The 17,616-nt window shown below is 40.3% G+C and overlaps 2 protein-coding genes across 7 annotated transcripts in view; both read right to left on the bottom strand.

Annotated features, from left to right (window-relative positions):
* MCM9 (minichromosome maintenance 9 homologous recombination repair factor) overlaps positions 1-5,109 on the bottom strand; it is a 48,371-nt gene extending 43,262 nt beyond the window's left edge. Inside the window, exons 1-3 of the mRNA XM_021540858.2 lie at positions 5,045-5,109; positions 4,149-4,469; positions 23-339 (exon numbers count right to left, since the gene is read on the bottom strand). Coding sequence (XP_021396533.2) covers positions 23-339; positions 4,149-4,458 — 627 coding nt within the window. The 5' untranslated portion in view covers positions 4,459-4,469; positions 5,045-5,109. The remainder of the gene's footprint in view (positions 1-22; positions 340-4,148; positions 4,470-5,044) is intronic.
* A 4,932-nt stretch (positions 5,110-10,041) lies between these two features.
* FAM184A (family with sequence similarity 184 member A) overlaps positions 10,042-17,616 on the bottom strand; it is a 71,859-nt gene continuing 64,284 nt past the window's right edge. For 4 of the 6 annotated variants that reach the window (XM_077782253.1, XM_077782255.1, XM_077782254.1 and 1 more), the window contains 3 exons: positions 17,292-17,396; positions 13,500-13,702; positions 10,042-11,807 (listed from right to left, as the gene is read on the bottom strand). In XM_077782253.1, coding sequence (XP_077638379.1) covers positions 11,726-11,807; positions 13,500-13,702; positions 17,292-17,396 — 390 coding nt within the window. In that variant the 3' untranslated portion in view covers positions 10,042-11,725. The remainder of the gene's footprint in view (positions 11,808-13,499; positions 13,703-17,291; positions 17,397-17,616) is intronic. The other 2 variants (XM_077782257.1, XM_077782258.1) reach the window with 2 other exon arrangements.

Below are 17,616 nucleotides of genomic sequence, written 5' to 3'. Positions count from 1 at the left end.
TGTCTATGTTTTTTTTCCTTACCTGTTCTTGAATTTTGATTTCTTGATAGTCCCTGCAGCAGGTAGGAGAAGAGGTTGTTCCAGAGAGACACGTGAACTTGGTTGAGTTGCAGCCTTCCTCATTGAGACAGGCTGCTGGACGACAGAATGTGTAGTACTGCTCAAAGTCAGCCTTGACAGCAAACACGTGCTTGCACTTGTTGCAGATGTAACTCCGCTCAAACTCCAAAACCTTTACTGAACTGGTACGTATGACAGTCCCAGTAACAGACAAAAAGTGTCCCACATCCTTGGATTTAGGAATGTGCTCTCGAGTCAGCTCTGGGCAAACAGGCAAACCTGTTACACAGAAATATGTGCAGCATAAGGCTATGCTTATCAAACAAGGACTTACAATGCAGTTAAACAGAAAACATGCGTATAAACAGTAGCCATTGTTATTAGTGTTTCATAAACATGATTCAACTATTCATCTGTTGTACCATAAATCTGATTCACTGTCCTCAGATGGTGAAAATCATCAGACACTGAGCACGAGCTGAAAATGCTGCCAGTTTACTCTCCCACTCTTGCCAAGGGGTGAATAGTCATGAACAGTTTACATTCATGGAAACAGATCCTGATGTTCTCATATCTGTACTAATTCAGATGTTCTTTTTGCAGTTGCCATTTATTCTACAATTGGTTTATCTGAATGACAAACTTTTAGTTATGCTACTTAATTGTAGTCCAATGTCATTCCCACAGTTAAACAGGTGTAGCTCCTAATCTTGGGTGAATTCTCAAGTCTAGTCAAACTCATGGTTGGAGAGCATTTGACCTTAAATCCACACTGCATACCAGTAAACCTCAAGCACAAGGAAGATAGCATAAAAAGAATATAAAGGGGTTATGAACACAGCCAAAGCAAAATCCCTTGTATATTCAAATGCATAATGACAGGACACTTTCCACTTGCTCTCCCTTAATTCCACCCCAGCAGCCAGTTCAGTCGTGTGCTGATCAGGCTCCAGAGTTCACCCATCACTTGGCACCAGGGTGGTTGAAATCCTCAGTAAGATTATTCTCAACAACCTATAAAGTTCTTATAAAAGTAAATGGTCTTAAAACTCTCACCTGAGAAAAATATTGCCTACTCAGAAATTAGTAATAAGCTACAAGATATGAATAATTACAAACTTAATTTCTTATCTTTACTTCCAAAATATTTTGGAGTATTTTCTACAGAGAGGTAAAACTACAAATCTCCTAGGAAACAATGCTTCTAAGGGGACCAAAACTATTTCTGCATTTAGGTCAAATCTTCTCAGTGATTTTGGCTAAAAAAAAGAAAAAAAAAGTCATATTTATTTTGGTGTTTTCAAACCCATATTCCTTATTTCAGACATGCAGAAACATTCTGGTTTGATACTTTTAAGAAACACTTGACCTTCTGCTTTTGTTCAAAGAAAATATTTTTAACTATTGAAGTAATTTTAAAAGGTAAGAGAATAAAGAAGAAAAAGTAGAATTAAATAATCAGGAAAAGGAAGTATTTTGTAAAACTGCAAACAATGTTTTCTGTCTGACTCTAATAAGGCTATTTAAATGTTCTACTGAGCCTGTTGAATTTTTCATTCTACCACAGATTTGCATTTCTAGTCAGTTCAGGGGAAAAAAATCCGTTATTTCTCCACCTGTTTTGTTTGGTTATTTTGCTTAGTTCAGAATTGCTGCCCCTGAAAAAGCTTTGCAAAATGCATCATATCTTACACTAGAGAGAGCTGCAGCACTGTTGTCAGGATATATGATGATCATCTCTGTGAATTTTGAAGAGACAAGGAATCTAAATGTGACAAAAAGAGCCTTCATTCTGATCATACTAGACTGCTTGACAAACTCTTTAATCAAGTATGTTCCTTTTTGAATCAACTCTACCGTATTAGTTACAAAAATGCTATTAAAAATATCAGAAGCAGCTTGGACTTCAGTGACAAACACAGTGGTGCTCAGGCTAATGATAAATAAGGAAAAATAATTTAATGGATTTGTAGAAAATGTAGAAGCTATACAATCAAATTTCTACAATGCTAAAATTCAGATAAAGAACTTTTACTTTCTTCAGTAAACTCAGGGTAATCATCCATTATTAATTACTGCACATCCACACATATTCTTCCATCCTTTTTTGAATCCCTAGATGCCCTATCCATATTGGTAGAAGATGTTGAGATTGTTTCTTACATCTGATGTATGCAAAATCACTTTTCTCACTTAATTCCAAGCCTGACACACAGATATCATCACCCACACTTGTGATAGTTGCCTGCTGCTCCCACCAGAAATAGTGCACCACCTTCCCATTCCCTCCTTATCTGACATGGGAATGGCAGGTGGCACTCCAAGATGAGAATCCTGAAGGTTATCAGAACTCAGCACCCACTTAAAAGGTAACAGCATCATTAGAAACTTCGGGTGTAAAAAGGCCACAGAAAAACTAGGTTATTTCTTTTGTTTCTTCTGCAGTGAGCCTTTCAGTGGTACAGAACATTAACCTAATTCTGTGGACAGATGTTATTTTGATCAAGCTGGACCTCTCAAAGATAAGTCCTCCTGTTCTTCACCAATTTCTCTCCAGCTTATGGATGGAATTACCTGTGAGTCTGCCGACTGAATTCTTCTACCATTGATCAGTCAGGTCTGCTTTTATCAGGTATTAAAACTATTGAATCAAGGGGGCTAATTTTGCTGGAGGTTGATAAGGGAATATTTAGACAAAACATCTCTGTGGGAGGAATTATCAGCTCCAGCAAGAAGCTGATAAAAGGAAAAGGAATGTCTTAAAGACACCCACTACTCATGCAGCGATCATCTCTCCTTGCTGTATTCCTTCTAATACTTCCTGGCAGCTTTTCAAATAATCATACTTGGAGTCTTTTCTCATGCTGAAGCCCTGAACGATGTAAATGCATCTCAGAACACTAGGAGGAAAGTTTTACCTTATTCCTGCTTTCATAGGTACAGGAAGGTGCCTGAGGTCAAATTTCAGTACAGCACAAGAGGCCATCCTTTCACCTCACATACTCAGCAGCTGTGTACAAACTCCTCAGGACCTGAACACCACACGCTAAATACATTTCTGATGTATGCATTGTCATGACAACGTTTTTATGAAAACTCACTGGAATTAAACACAGGCCTATTTAACAACTGTGATTTAACCAAATTCAAGCTGCCAAAAAACTGAATGATCATAAGGCAATTCATAAGGCAATCCACAACAGGGGAGGGAAACACAGGCTGCCAGCTCTTGGCTTTGCAGACTATTGCTCCAAATTGTCATGATCAGAAATGACCAGAAGGGATGCCACTGCAGACCCAGTTTCCCACAACAGGCAAACAAGACATTTCAACTTCAGAACCTGCACTCCACATTTACCAAACCTCAAAGCTACTAAAAATTTCCCAATAATAAGGAATAATGACATATCATGTGGCAGTGAAAAAATTACTGAATCCTCCATTATTGATCACGCCTTCCAAAAGTTCATGCCGATTTCATGACAAGCAACTTTATAATAGTTAAGCATAAAATTCATCAGTTTTGGATAAAATTGTTACAACTCAAAATTTAGAATTTGCCTCTTCTGCAAGATGGCTGGACTCAGTAAAGACTGAGTGGCAACTGGTACAGAAGTCAGCCTACAGTAAAACTTAGGAACTATGTAGTTTTCCCTAAAACTTTTTTCCCAGGACTTTTTTTCCCTTTTTTCTTTTTCTTCTCTCTACACCTTCTGTCGAAAAGAAATAATATCAGACCAGCTGCTGTTAAGAGGACTCTTTGCCCTGGAAAGTTTTTAGTGTAAGCCCTGACCCAGCAAGAGACACCAACCATTAAACAAAGGCCACTGGGGATGGCCACAGCTATTTTTAGGAGTTGGTCTATGCACATCCACGTGTTTGCACGTGTCCTCTGCTGCTTAACAAACACTAGCGATTCCCTCTGCTTCAAACACTGTAACGACAAGAATTAAGCTTGCTCATTCCATGGCGCCCCAATAGTTTATTACATAGTAAGGAGATTTCGGCAGCTTCCCTGAAGAGCCAAGAAATGCTGTCAGTCCTGGCTGGGAGGTGCAGCTCGCTGCAGCCCCCGCCCCATCACTCACCCGAGACCCTGGCGTGGAGGTTCTGCTTGAGGCCGAGCTGCGCCGCGTCCGCGCCGTCCTGCAGCGCTGCCAGCGCAGCCCGCCGCAGCGCGCTGTCGAAAACCGGGAGCACCTCGCTGGGGAAGGCGTTGAAATAATCCCCGATCTCCATGTTGGTCTCAAAGAGCGTCAAGGCGTCGACGACGACCGAGTAGTGCGCCTGGTCGTCCGCCTCCCTCAGGATGCTCAGGATTTCCTCCCTGTGGTGCTCCAGCACGTAGGACTCGAACACCTGCCCGATGAGGCTCACCTGGTCGGCGCTCAGCACCATGGTGTCCGTCCCTGCGCGGGAACACCGACGGTCGCACCGAATGTCACACCGACGGTCGCACCGAATGTCACACCGACGGTCACACAGACGGTCACACAGCGGCGCCTCCCGGCACGGCCGCACAACGGGCGCGAAACTTCCTCTGTCCCCGGGAAAAGCCCATGGCGGAGCCAGGCGGAGCGCGGCTCCGGACCTCGTCAGGGCGGCACCTCCGCCCCGCCGCTATCCGGCACCAGGACCGCGCCGGGCACTGGGCTGGGCCGAGCCCCCCCGGGGCCCCTCAGGGACGGCTCCCGCCAACCCGGCCCGCCCCGCCCCCGCCGGGCGGTGCCGCCCTCCCGCCGCGGTGGGCGGGGAGCGGCCGGGGCGCTCCTCCGGTAGCGCGAGAAGCGGACGCGGGGCTGTCGCTTCCCTCGCCGTGCCGGCGGTGAGGGCAGGCGGCTGCCGCAGCGCCTCGCCCGAGCCTCCCGTTCCGGGAGGCAAGTTTTGAAGGCGGCCCGAGCGCGTCCCGTCCCGCTCAGCGCCAGCACCCACCCGCCAGGCGAGGCGGGCGGCGCCCCGCTCCCGCCCCGCTCCCGCTCGGTACCTGCAGCCCGGCCCGCCGCTCTCCGCCGCGCCGAGGCAGCGGCCGCTGCTCCCTCGCCCGGCGGGAGGAGCGGCTCCGTCCCCGCCCCTGCGCTCCGCTGCACGCCCGGCCCTGAGCGCGCCCAGAGCGGGGCGGGGCGGCGGAGAGCGGCCGGGGCCGGCGGGATGCCGGGCCGCTTCCCGCGGGAGAACCGGCCCGCCGCGGGGCGGGAGAGGGGCGGCGAGCCCGGCACGGGGTCACTCAGCTGCTCGGCTCTCGGGAACCAAAGATCCGCCTGCCGGCTCTCCGCGCCGCTCTGCTCCCGTGGAGAGAGACGCTGCTCCTGCACAGCGTGGAGCATTGCGGGCGGGAAAAAGGGAGCTGTGGGCAAGGCAGCCCCGAGGCAGCTGAAGCTGCTTCCTACAGACTCCCGCTCCACCCCCGTGGGTTACACCTCGAAGTCCAAATTTGGCTTCTCTAGAGAAGCTGCCCGACAAACCAGCCACTTCATGAGGGCGTAACAGAGTCTGAGGAGTTCGGGGATTTTACTCTGAATGTAACCAAAAAACAGGGTTTGCTGCAGGCTCTAAAGCTTTTGCTTATGCCTAGAATTTACAGTACGGTATTTTGAATAGTATCTTATCTGTCTTTCTTTTCCCCTGCGTATAACAACACAGTGGCACCCTCTACAATGATTTACAATATTCTGGTTTTTAGCTAATGCTGTATCAAAATCATGTTCCAGGCTGTTACGATCTGGTTTAAACCCAGAAGAGCAGAGAAAACTAAATCTCTATATACCAAATGGAAAGAACTTTGAAGGCCCAATATATATTCAAAAGATACGACTAAAACCAAGCGAGGTTAAAATGATGGTGTAAAAAATTTTACATATTTTATTTAATAGTAAAAGAGGCAAAGAGGAAAAAGAAAATAAACAGAAGTGTGCATGGGGGATGGGGAGGACAGGGAGAGAGTGACAGAGATTAGGTAGAGACATACTGCCCTTCTTAGGGTCCCAACGATTGTCTTCTGTTTTACTTGGGCATTTTCTTGGTACCTCTGAAAAGGTATTTGAATCTTTTTCATACATCCATTCGAGTCTTGTAATATCACAGAGCACAGCTTGATGTCCCTATAACTTCAAAGTGTTGAGTGATCTTAAAACTTTTCTCCATTGAGCTTCTCACTCCCAGGACCTCCCATTGTTAGCCTGTATTAATGATGAATTCTTGATAGGCAATCAAAACAAAAATCACTGCCCATGTAAGATGTTAACCAAAAATTGTACTACAATAACACAAATAGTTCTATAATAAAACCGTATCAAAAGAAATATATACAGTTTGTATTTTAATACAAAATTTTACAATTGGTGGAAGGGTACATCAACACTTGTTAAAAAAATAATATCCTTTAGATCCCTTACGATCAAGTTATGATGTATGGCTTTAATATGTAAAGTAACTACTTTAGTGCCTTAATAAAACAAAACTAATTTTAATGTCTAGCATACTGGTTTTTTTTTTTTCCTCCCAGTCCTATTTACATGTGATTATAATGAATGAGAAAGCTGCAGTGGTTAATTCACCTCTTGACTATATTATCTTACTAGCTGTGAGTTCATCTGAAGAGTTTGGCCAGCAAAGAAGGGAATAGTCTTGGAATGTTTGGAGAAAAACTTGGTATGGGACTTCACAAGTGCTTTAAATCACAAATCAGATTTCTCTGAATTGCTACTCCACATGCTATGGGAAGAGGATTTCTGCATAGAACTCCTGTCTGGTGAATCAGTGGATGGAACTTCAGTTATCTCTCCTGCATTGTTTACAAACACAAACTTCAGGGTACTTGTAGATGTTGCCTAAATCTTGACATGAAGGAAATAACTTTTCCAGCAAAAGACAGCTTTATGGGGATTATGAGGTAGTGTTTTAACCCCTAGATATGTCTCTAGAAGAAAAACACATGTTGTTTTATAAAATGGTTCTGTTCTAACCAATACAATAGATACAGCTGCAAAGGCACTGCTGAGATCTGCACTTAAAATATAAATTTATCACTATGAAAATTCAAAGCAAACCCTTTCTCTGGCATATGCTTTTAGTGTCAGTGTCAACTTTAATCAGTTTATAGTAATGGTTTTGCAAGGTACAATACCAGGCTGCTATTTTCCAATAATGAGTCACAGTTATTGCTGCACATTTGTTAGTGCAGTTACCTGGCTTCTGGTATGGCAGAGCTGTTCATCTCTGCGAATTCCTGGAGGTGACCATGTGTCCTTCCTCAGACTGTGTTGGTAGCCTAAACAACCAGTGCATCAGTATGAAAAACAGTGCAGCTTCCTGCAACTGGGGCAGCTGATTTTTCAGCTAGAGCAAGTAGCAGATGTTGGTATATAAAGACTGTGATCAGGTAGTGGTTCCTACAAGTTTGAATTATTTATCAGCTTACTATTATCTAATAGTAACTAGTAACTCTTATGTGCTTAGCTGAGTAATGAAGAAATGTTTGCTCAACAAAAAGTTATCAAAAAATGTATTATAGGCCCTGTCGTGGTTTGACACGGAAAAATAATTGTTCCGGAAGGAAGAGGTCAATTTGGATATTGACCAATTGAAGGTGGACACGCCTCTGAGGACACAGAGGGTTTAAAAGCAGAATTCCCAGGAGAACTCGCTCTCTTTGGTTCCGGTCAGCCGCAGTGCAGCCTCTCCCCTGCCCGGCCGTGGCTGGGTGGGGAGGGGAAGGCCCATGGACTGACTGAGGTGGTCCCAAGGGTGGAGGGACTGGAACCGGGCTGGCCCCTGCAGATGGAAGGGTGGAGAAATCTGGGATGTCTCCGTTCCCCCCCCAGAGTTTCTCTCCTGAGAGGGAGAGAGAAAGAGACATCAGCAGTTTTGTCAGCAATTCCACCGTGGGGAAGGGGGAGCTGGGGGAGCTGCAAGGTGCCCAGTGCATGGGAGCTGCTGGAGTCTGGGCATCGAGCCATCCTGGGAGTTTGGACTTTTAACCCTTCCTTGAGAAATGAAAGCTTTGTGAATTTTTCTTTCTCCTCCTCGGTTTGAAAGAGAGGAAGAGGGACACCTTGGACCCTGTGATGTTAGAAGGAGGAATTCTAGATGGGAGGGGGACAAGGAGTGGCTTTTGTCTGGACTTTTTCCGTGCTGGCCACAAATGGAAACAATCTTCTCCTTCAAGAGAGACTGTATTTTAGGAGGATGCCAGTGAGCCAAGAGACCTGCTTCAGCTGGGAAAAGACAGAAGTGGAGTGAACAGAGGAAAAGTTAGGGGGTTTGTGGTGGTGCCCCCTGTCCTCAGAGAAGGAGATCTCTGTTCTTGGACCCTCGGCCCAGGGGAAAAAATGGGAAAATGGGGGGGACTGTGGTCCCAAAAAATGAAAAACTGAACTGTTGTTTTCTCCCCTCTTGGCAGGGCATCCTTGAAAGGAAAAATCCTAAAAGCAGTCTGTCCATCCATGCATTGGTGGTGAGAGCACTGTGCATGGAAAGGAGAAGGGTCACCATGGCAAACTTTTCTCCGGGCGGTGCCATGTGTGACATGGAAACACAGGATGTGAAGCTGTGTTTCTTGGGGGGTCTGTGGCACAGGAGAGACTCTGTTCCCTCGATGGGCTGAGTATTGATTATCTGGAGGGTGGAAACCTGATTGGGGTCCAGATTGTGTCTCACTGTGGTTTGTTGGAGTTGGGTGGTGGGAGGAGGAATGTTTTGCAAGGTTTTCATTTTGATCTTTGTGTGTTTTTTTTTTTTTTCCTCCCTTTTTCCTTTTTTTCCTTTTGTAGGAGTAGCTTAATAAAGTTTTTTTCCCTGTTATTAAGCTTGGGCCTGCTTTGCTCTGTTCTGGATTCCACTTCACAGCATTCAATGGAGAGGTTACATTGTCATGGGGGCACTGGCATTGTGCCAGTGTCAAACCATGACAGGCCCTTTCAAAAAGCTGTGAGATTGCCTCTTCTGAAATGATGGTGTAAAATGGGGCAGGAAAAAGTCATTGTTTCAAACTAGTGGATAGAGACAGTGCTGGCAGTTACCAGCCTAATAAACTCTCTTGTCCTGGGCTTGGAACACTTGCCTGGTTTGGCTCTGCTTTCCACTTGGAATAATGGCTTTCTTACATAAACCAGTATTACTATTTTTGCTTTCAGGTCCCTCCTGATAGTCCTGTGTGGTAGTGAAGACAAAGACTTAAAACTGCTCTTTTTTTTTTTCAGTTTTACAGAATACAGTGTGTGCCCTCAGTCTGGGTTTGTTCCAGGGGAGTACAGAACTGCCCATTAATATGGTGGTCAGGGTGGGGTACAGTGTGCAATTTGGACTCTGCCAGCAAGGCTGCACAAGAGCTGAGAAGGGCTCACAGATCCCACAGGTTAGGGAAAGGTTTAGACCAGGCAGCATGAATATGGTAGGATGTTCATGTGGCTGTAAAACTTGGGCTCCAGACTATGCCCTAAAGTGTGTCTATTGACAGCCGAGGCTGAGGCTGCCTATGAACTCATGTTTTAGCTTCTTCCAGAGTACCAGGTACTGCAAAGATCAGGAACACAGTGGCATTGCCATCACACAAGTTCCTTAATCCCAAATGCCAGATACTGACTTCTTTTACAAATACATTTTACAGAGTTCTCAATGCCATTTGGTAGAAAATATAATTTTTCCTAATTTCTTCTGATTGTTTTTAGGCATTTTATTTTTGGTTGGTTTTGGGACTTTTTTCTGGCTTTTTTTTTTTTGGTTTGAGAAGACTGATAAAGCAGTGGTACAACTGCTGACTGTGGCAGACATAGTTACTGAGAGCTTCTTGACATTCAGATGCCTACTAGTAAAACTAGGCACACCTTTCATTGAATAGTTGAATGTAGGGATCATTATCTTTGTACTCCTGTTCAGTTATTCAATCCATATATGAAAATGCACAAATGAAGTTGAGGATGGGAGAAGGCATCTGATCCCTTGCAAAGCATGCAAGAAAAAATACACAACACTCACTTCAGAACATTGTAACAAAATGATCTAGTGAATTTTATTTTGGGTAACAGCCAAGAAATCTGACATTTTGCCCAATATGGCTTTCTTCTAAAATTAAAAAGTTGCATATACCTACAGTTGAGTCAACCAGCTACAGAAAATCTGATGTATACATTTTTAATCCATGGCAGCATCACCAGAATACAGCTTTCAGTGGTGTTTTCAAGGTGAATTATATGATAAAAGTTTTTAAATGTGCATTTAGAAGATTTTTATATAGTTTATATGAAAACATACAAATTTTTCTTTTATACATATAGTACATATAAAATTCATTGTAATTAGCAAGTATCTTCATCTGGGTCTTTACCTTTGTGCATACAGCAAAAAAAAGGATGCAGTTAGGGCTTTAGATGAGATATTAAAGTTCAAGACCTTTTTTATATGCTAACTAGAACCTTATTCAAATAACTCAAACATATTTTTTCCTGCTTTTAAAAGATAAGAGATTCAGCTTAAAAATACATTCATAAAACAAAGACAATATTCTCCCTGAGACTACCAGTGTGAGATAATTTGTGGTAATCTTTGAATGAAAAAATATAAAAAAGACAATAAGCTCTGGTTTTCTCTATGCTGCAACAAATTTCTTGAGCAACACTGACATCATAAAAGGTATAGATTGGGGAATCATGCTCACTAGCTGAAAAACAGTTTCATATATTAGTTTAAGAAGAAGAAAAATATTTAATATAGACAAGGGATGGAAACTAAGTTTTAATGAAAGACCTGTATCTTAGTATGTATTAATGGGAAAAAGTAGTGTAGTTGGTATTTGTTTATTTGTGGCTTCTTTTTTTTTTTTCATTTCAGACATTAATTTTATCCAAAGAAATACTGTATGTTCAAAATGTAGGTTCTTGATTTACACAGAGGTACCTAAAACAGTTTTCTAAATATTTCAAGCATTTGTTTTTGTTAATATACATAAAAGAAATATAGGACCTGTGGGAACAGTTTCTGCTTAAATTAAATGATAAAATATTTGATTATAACTAGATGGTGAAGTCTTATAAGCAATAGGTGAGGAGTCAACCCACCTCCCCAGTGAACAGCTCCTGGTTTGTGGCTTTTTTAATCTTCTGTCAGAATCCATTAGCTCTGAAGGCCAGCAGCTACACTAGCTTTTTTTAGCATTTTTGATTTTAAATGTTAGCCAGAGAAGGCTTTTAAACTGCTACAAAGTAACAGAACTGGGATGCATTAAACATATCCCACCCAAATTGGATAGAGTGAGAGAGATATATTTTTCCTTGTACAGAGTTCAAGTTGTATTTATAGTAACCATGCAATTATGTTATCTGGGGGGAAAAGCCTTACCTGAAATCAAAGAAAACACATTTATAGGAAAAAGGGGGGAAAAGCATTATGTTTGTTCTACCAAAATTTATTATGTAGTAATTACAAAGTTTAAAGATTCTTCCATTTTAAATAAAAATAATAGTTATAATTACACATATTGTATAGTACCATGTCAGATGATTCCAACAAATATAACATGAAATACAGTGCAGTTTCAAATCAGAAAGACAAATACTTTCTCATTCACAGTGTTTGACAAATTACAGGAAAGCTTGTTCACATGAGGGTTTACTTAGGGTCATGCTCTTATAAACAGTCCACATCACGCTGTGCCACAAAAACAAATCATCTCTCAGAATGTAAAGTATCGGGCAAACCACTCCTGGCGTTGGGGGTCTGGTGAAGCCACTGGTGAGGCATCAGTCTGAGGAGGGCTAAATTCACAAAAAGAAAAAAAAGAAACAATTATCCTACAACTACATGAAAAGTACAATTTTAGGAGAAGAAAAAAAAAGATCACAGAATATTCAGTAAGGAACACAGTATGTTTTTCCATGGATTAATTATCAGTGTGTTTTAGGATGTGATTTAATGTCTCCCTATAGAATCTGTGATCATCCACTCCATTGGAGAGCATCAGCAGCACAAGTCAGTTCAGAAGCCACATCACAGGCTGGGCAAATAATATTCTGGAAAACATAATTTTAAATCTCATAAAGAGCTGTAGTTTTCAGGAAGAATAAAAAGTTTTCTTGGAAAAGCATGACTGTAGAAGGTCCTCTTTTAGCATCCTTTTCCTGTGGTAAAATTAATTTTGAAAAATATGATGCGAACATCATATTTGTAGACATGTGCTCACAAAAACTGGCTGGCAACTGAACAGAAATACACACTTTTGTAATAATACCCATGAGAAATATCACTTGCAATTGTTCATGCACACACTTAAAATATGCCAAGATACTAGAAAAAACAAACTGCTCTGCTGTAAAACAGCATTTGGCTCCTCTTTGAAAACTTAACATTCTCATAAAATCAACAGGAAAGAATAATTTAAATTTAATTACACAAATACCTTTATCAATAAAAATTGATAATAAAATAATTTTTTATAGGTTAATACACAGCACAAAGCAATTTGGAGTGAAAACTCCAGCATCACAGTCCATGGGGTCATGCACATGCATACCTGAGCATATTCATGCACATAACATGCACAGGAAAAAATAGCAACAGTACTTTTTTTTTTTTTTAAGGTTTTCTTGAAAAATATTGTTTTCCCTTATCTATTTAAGATTCTATTATTTGTTTCCCTTTATAATTAACAGTTGCCAGGTATATGATCTTTTGCATTAAACCAAAGAAGAGAGCAAACAACCAGCTGTGGAACCAGTAACTACACTTCGCTTCAAGTTGGCAACTTAGAGGTAAGAGATCAGCACCTACTAGATACAAAGTACAGCACTTCAGTGCATTTAATATGTGGGCATATCAAGATAAAATATTAAAATCCTGCCTCTAAAATGCCATTTTAAAGTTATTCAATTCAGTAGATTATTTTGTGACAGAATTACTTGAGACTTTAATGCTGGTTTTGATTACTGGAAGCCCAGCATTAAGCACCCAAGCCTGTACATTTCCTGTTGCTGTAGTAAGGTTACTCCTATGATACAATTTCATACAGGTGAGGAAAGAGGAAACACAAAACATTCACCTAGCACGGAAAGTAATTTTCTTACATAAAAATATATCATATATTACTAAATAAAAAAACCTTCGTGCTAGTATCAATCCCTAAATGAAAATCAGTAAATAACACAAACATCTAAAACAATTGTTCATTTATGTAAACAATTGGAAGCACATGAATTCTGTTAAGGTACTTATAAAGGTTTTCAAAGTTCAAGGCTTAGGATAAAGTGAGAGACTATGTCACATTTCAACAAGGTCTACAATAAAAAGGAGTACTATAAAGAGGTTATAATTATAATGTAAAAATTAAAAACGCTCTAAGAGTACTTGTACCTCTGAGCAAGTGGGATTCAGCTCAATAAGAATGCAAAATTTTCCAAAGTTAAGCAAAAAAAAAAAAAAAGAAAAAAAAAGATTGGTGAGGCAGTGCTCACCTCAAAAACGTCTTGGGCTCTTTGGGTGGCATTGGCTGCGGTAGTGGTTTGCTGCTGCTGAACTCAATATCGTGGATGGGTGAGTTAGGAATGGGGTCCAGGCGGTTTGGATGTCCATTGCCCACCACTCCGCTAGATTCCAGAGCACTTAGATTGGGGACACTCACAAACCTGTTTGTTGATTTATCGTTCTTCTTCTTTTGCTGCATTAAAAATAACAAATGTAAGGAAGGCTTCTTGCACCGGGACAGATGAGGACATTGGCTACTTTAGAAGTTTTATTGATGGCTGGTTTGGAGGTTTTTTTGAAGGAGAGGAATTGGGACAAATTGGGCTCTTTTTCTGATTGTAGTTTTCTCTTTGCTTTGACCTGAACACCCCAAATTATCACAGAAAAATCGAATTTCTAATCAAAATTATTAAGTTATTATGATTTAGTGTATCACATGAGTATATGATCTTTCAATATAACATTTGGGTTATATTGAAACATTGGTTCTATGTAAAAATGTATTGGTTCTCTTTAAACATTGGAGATTGACAATCTTGTGGAAAATTTCCTTTCAGCCTGTTTAACCTTTCATGTTTACTTAAATCTTTTTTTCATATCCGTGAAACAGCTCTGCTATTAAATGCAATTAATTGATGAAATTTAAATGATAAAAAATAATGGGTCTCTCCAACACATTTCACTCCATCACTGAGGCACATTCTGGTAACTGGACCATGAAATCTAGAAAAGCATCTACACTCCTTTCGCAACATTTACACCCTTTCAGTCAGCAAAGCATTATAGCAATACAGCTGAAGAGAAAAATATTACTGTACAAAAGTCCAGTTTCTTGCACAAAGAAAAGGCCTGGCTTTGATGCTAATACACTTCTAGACACCAGATGGCACAACAGAACATGGTTATTTTTTTTTACAATACTCTCTGTACCTCGCTTGATAGTATTTCAAGAGAAGACTCAAAATATTTCAAGCGAGGACTCAAAATATTTAGGCAATCTATTTTTATATCACTCTTCTACATTCTAGAACACATCATACAAGGGAGTTAGTAATTCTCTCTGTTTTTATAGATATTTTAATGCAGAAGGATGTTTCAAATAATTCTATTGCTTTTCTTTTAAATGTCTGTCTGACAGGACATATTTTCTAACTTCTACCACATTTTTCATGTCCACAATAAAATACTAAAATTCAAAGTGCCTTATTTCCAAAAACAGGAGGTTTTGACATACCCACAGCAATAAAAAAATCCCTTGCTCAAAAATACAATTAATTATATATTACTTAAATATATAATAAATCTTTTTTTTCAATTACTTATATGCAGCCCTAAAAAGCAGCTAGAAGAAAAACCCCTTAAGGGCTTATTAACTATACACATATGAACTAAATAAAGAGAAAGACAAGTAGACTCTCGTGTTGTTTCTATGTCATACTTTCTAGCAGAATTCCACCTGAAACAGGAGAGATGTTCTATGTGAGGGTGGGCACGAGTTCAGCTGGAGACAGAGTCCTATTGTTTGTTTGCACTTTCTTTTCTTAGGCTCTCTGCTAGCTTTGATTTCAGTGCCTGACCTCTCCAGTGTTAGCAAATGCAAATGATACTAATTGCAGACATATGCTTGTGGGTGTTTGTCAATACACAATTAAAATACCCTGACAATTTAACAGAAAGCTCTAATAGAAAAAAGTGGGTTTTTAAGCATCACAGTAAATGATCATCAGCTACAAAGGATTAAACTATGCTTGTCCCATACATGTCTGCTGTAGTAGCTGAAGAAACAAGAAATAAGAAGAAATAGTTTGGTGAAAGTAACCAACTGTATGTAAAATACACTTGCAGGACAATATCTGTAATTAAAACAATGTGTTAAACAAACTGTAGTTAAATCTGTGCACTCTACAGGTGGCTCACTTCTGGAAAATGTATGTTATCCACATAGAAAAATACCACAATTTATATAATATTTTCTATGAAACAATCTGTGCTTCTGAAGCAGTCAAATCTGGAGAGAAAACTGTGTGTATTGTTTCCATGAAATTCATGCAAAGTATTAAGAAACTTTAGATGTAAGAATGTAATACTATACTAAACAGATACATTGCAGAAATTAGAGAAGCTCTAATACATACTGTGATGGCTGCAATTTTGCATTAATATGCAAAGCCTGTAGTAACTCATAACTTCTGTCTTTTTTTTTTTTACAAAAAAAGAAAAAAGAATGAGATTTTCAGTTTCCTTGTAATTCATTCTCCAATAACACAGTATGTGCTTTGACAAAATAAAATAACAAAGTCCACAATCATGAAATGAAAGATCAGAATGTTCTGGCATACAAGACACTTCTAAAGTCTAAACATTTTAAGTGATAGAAGCATATTATAAAAATACATGAATTATCACTGTGGAAATCTGATGCTGAAGTACTTTTCCCAAACACTTCAGATTTCACACAAAACATAACATTATATACTAAATGGCTACATTTTACATCTTTATAAATAGGTGGTTCAGACAGACTTCCAACATTTTCAAACAATCACTGAAATTGTATCTGGAAGTCCTAGTATTGTGTCTAATGGGGCCAAACTAATTTCTTTTATGCAGTTAGCATAAAAATTAGGCATCCAGATAAGCTCAGGAGAGCTGCTGGGCTTGTGAAAATCATAGGAGAATACTGACATTTTGCAGTAGAGTTTGTGCAGAAGTGTGAAAGATGCTGATCTGATGTGAAACTGCAGTAAGGCTGGCTAAAAAACATAGCCTGATCACAAATAATTGAGCCATTCTTCCTTTTAAATAACTTGAGCCTGAACCTTGATCATTGAAGCTCTTGAGCATCTGAGCTGCTCAGGTTGTGTTCCTTGGGTTTTAGCCTCTGTTTCCAACTTCTTCTGTCTCTACAGCTGGCACAAATCCCTTCCCCTTCCATGCAAGTGAAATAACCTATGCGTTATCACAAGGAGGAAGGAAATGTCAGAGGGCTCACTCCTGAAGTGGTGCAAAGGAATAGTCTATTCACATTCCTCAAGAAGGAGTGCTGCTGGCTTTTGAGGTCACAGAAAAGCTACTATGCCTCTGTGTACAGTAGCCTTCCCTGGCTGCTGTTCAGCGGGATGGAGAGAACTGGCAAAGGTTGCTGCTGAAGGGCTTTCACTTTCACAGATGGTGACAGTAACTGAGAAGGCTAGAGACTGACTTCAGTCTCTTGCAGCCTCCACTGTCCACAGTGGTTTGCCATTCCACTTCTCCAGTCTTACTCTATGTCTTTCCCCCATCAGACTCATTCCATACCTTTCTCACAGGCTTCGCTTTTTACCCTTATTCCCTTCCTTTTACTGTCCCCTCTCCCTGTGTTTCTAATGCTCTTCCATTAGTCCTAAGTGTCCTTGTGATTTCAATAATAACCAAGAAAAATTACAAAATTAAAGCCAGTTAGGGGTGTCACTGCTCTCTGTTGCATGATACAGTTCTGCCCTCTATTGCCTGTCACTTTTTCATTTTAAATTTGCTATTTTGTGATAAGGACCTGTGTTTTATGTCACACATGTTAAGCACACCAGGGCAACAGCATCAGTGGATCTTTCATCAACACAAAAGAAACAAACCTACACAAAAATAAGTAGACAAATGGAGAACTATGTTCCTTGTTTTGAACATGTCTGATAAGTGATTTATGTAGAGATGCAGGCACACACACATAGACAAGTATCTTTTCTTTTTACTGTATCTTTAGATTTCCTTTTCTGTACTTTAGCAATGAAGTCCATGGAACATACCTTCACCAATGGATTAATAACACCAACATTAGGGCTTGCATTACACATTTTGTTGTAGTTAGTCTCCCTGTTTACTAGTTCCAGCTGATAGAACTTTTTGTCCTCCTATAAAGAATAACAAATAGAAACTCCTTTTTATGCATTTTCAATCAGTTAGTGGTCAAGTCTGCCTGTTCTCAAAAAAATGTATGTTTACATTTTAGAATAAACTGATCATTCTAAAAATAGCATTTCATGTTTATATATTATTATATGGAATGATCTAAATAATTTCTGTTTATGCAGTTCCATGGTCCTGAGAGTGAGCACAGCCTAATGGATTATG

Source organism: Lonchura striata, chromosome 3, assembly GCF_046129695.1.
Source record: "Lonchura striata isolate bLonStr1 chromosome 3, bLonStr1.mat, whole genome shotgun sequence".
In the NCBI taxonomy this organism is placed as follows: Eukaryota; Metazoa; Chordata; class Aves; order Passeriformes; family Estrildidae; genus Lonchura; species Lonchura striata.
The sequence above is the reverse complement of the archived record's forward strand: the minus strand, read 5'-3'. Positions and strand labels throughout refer to the sequence as shown.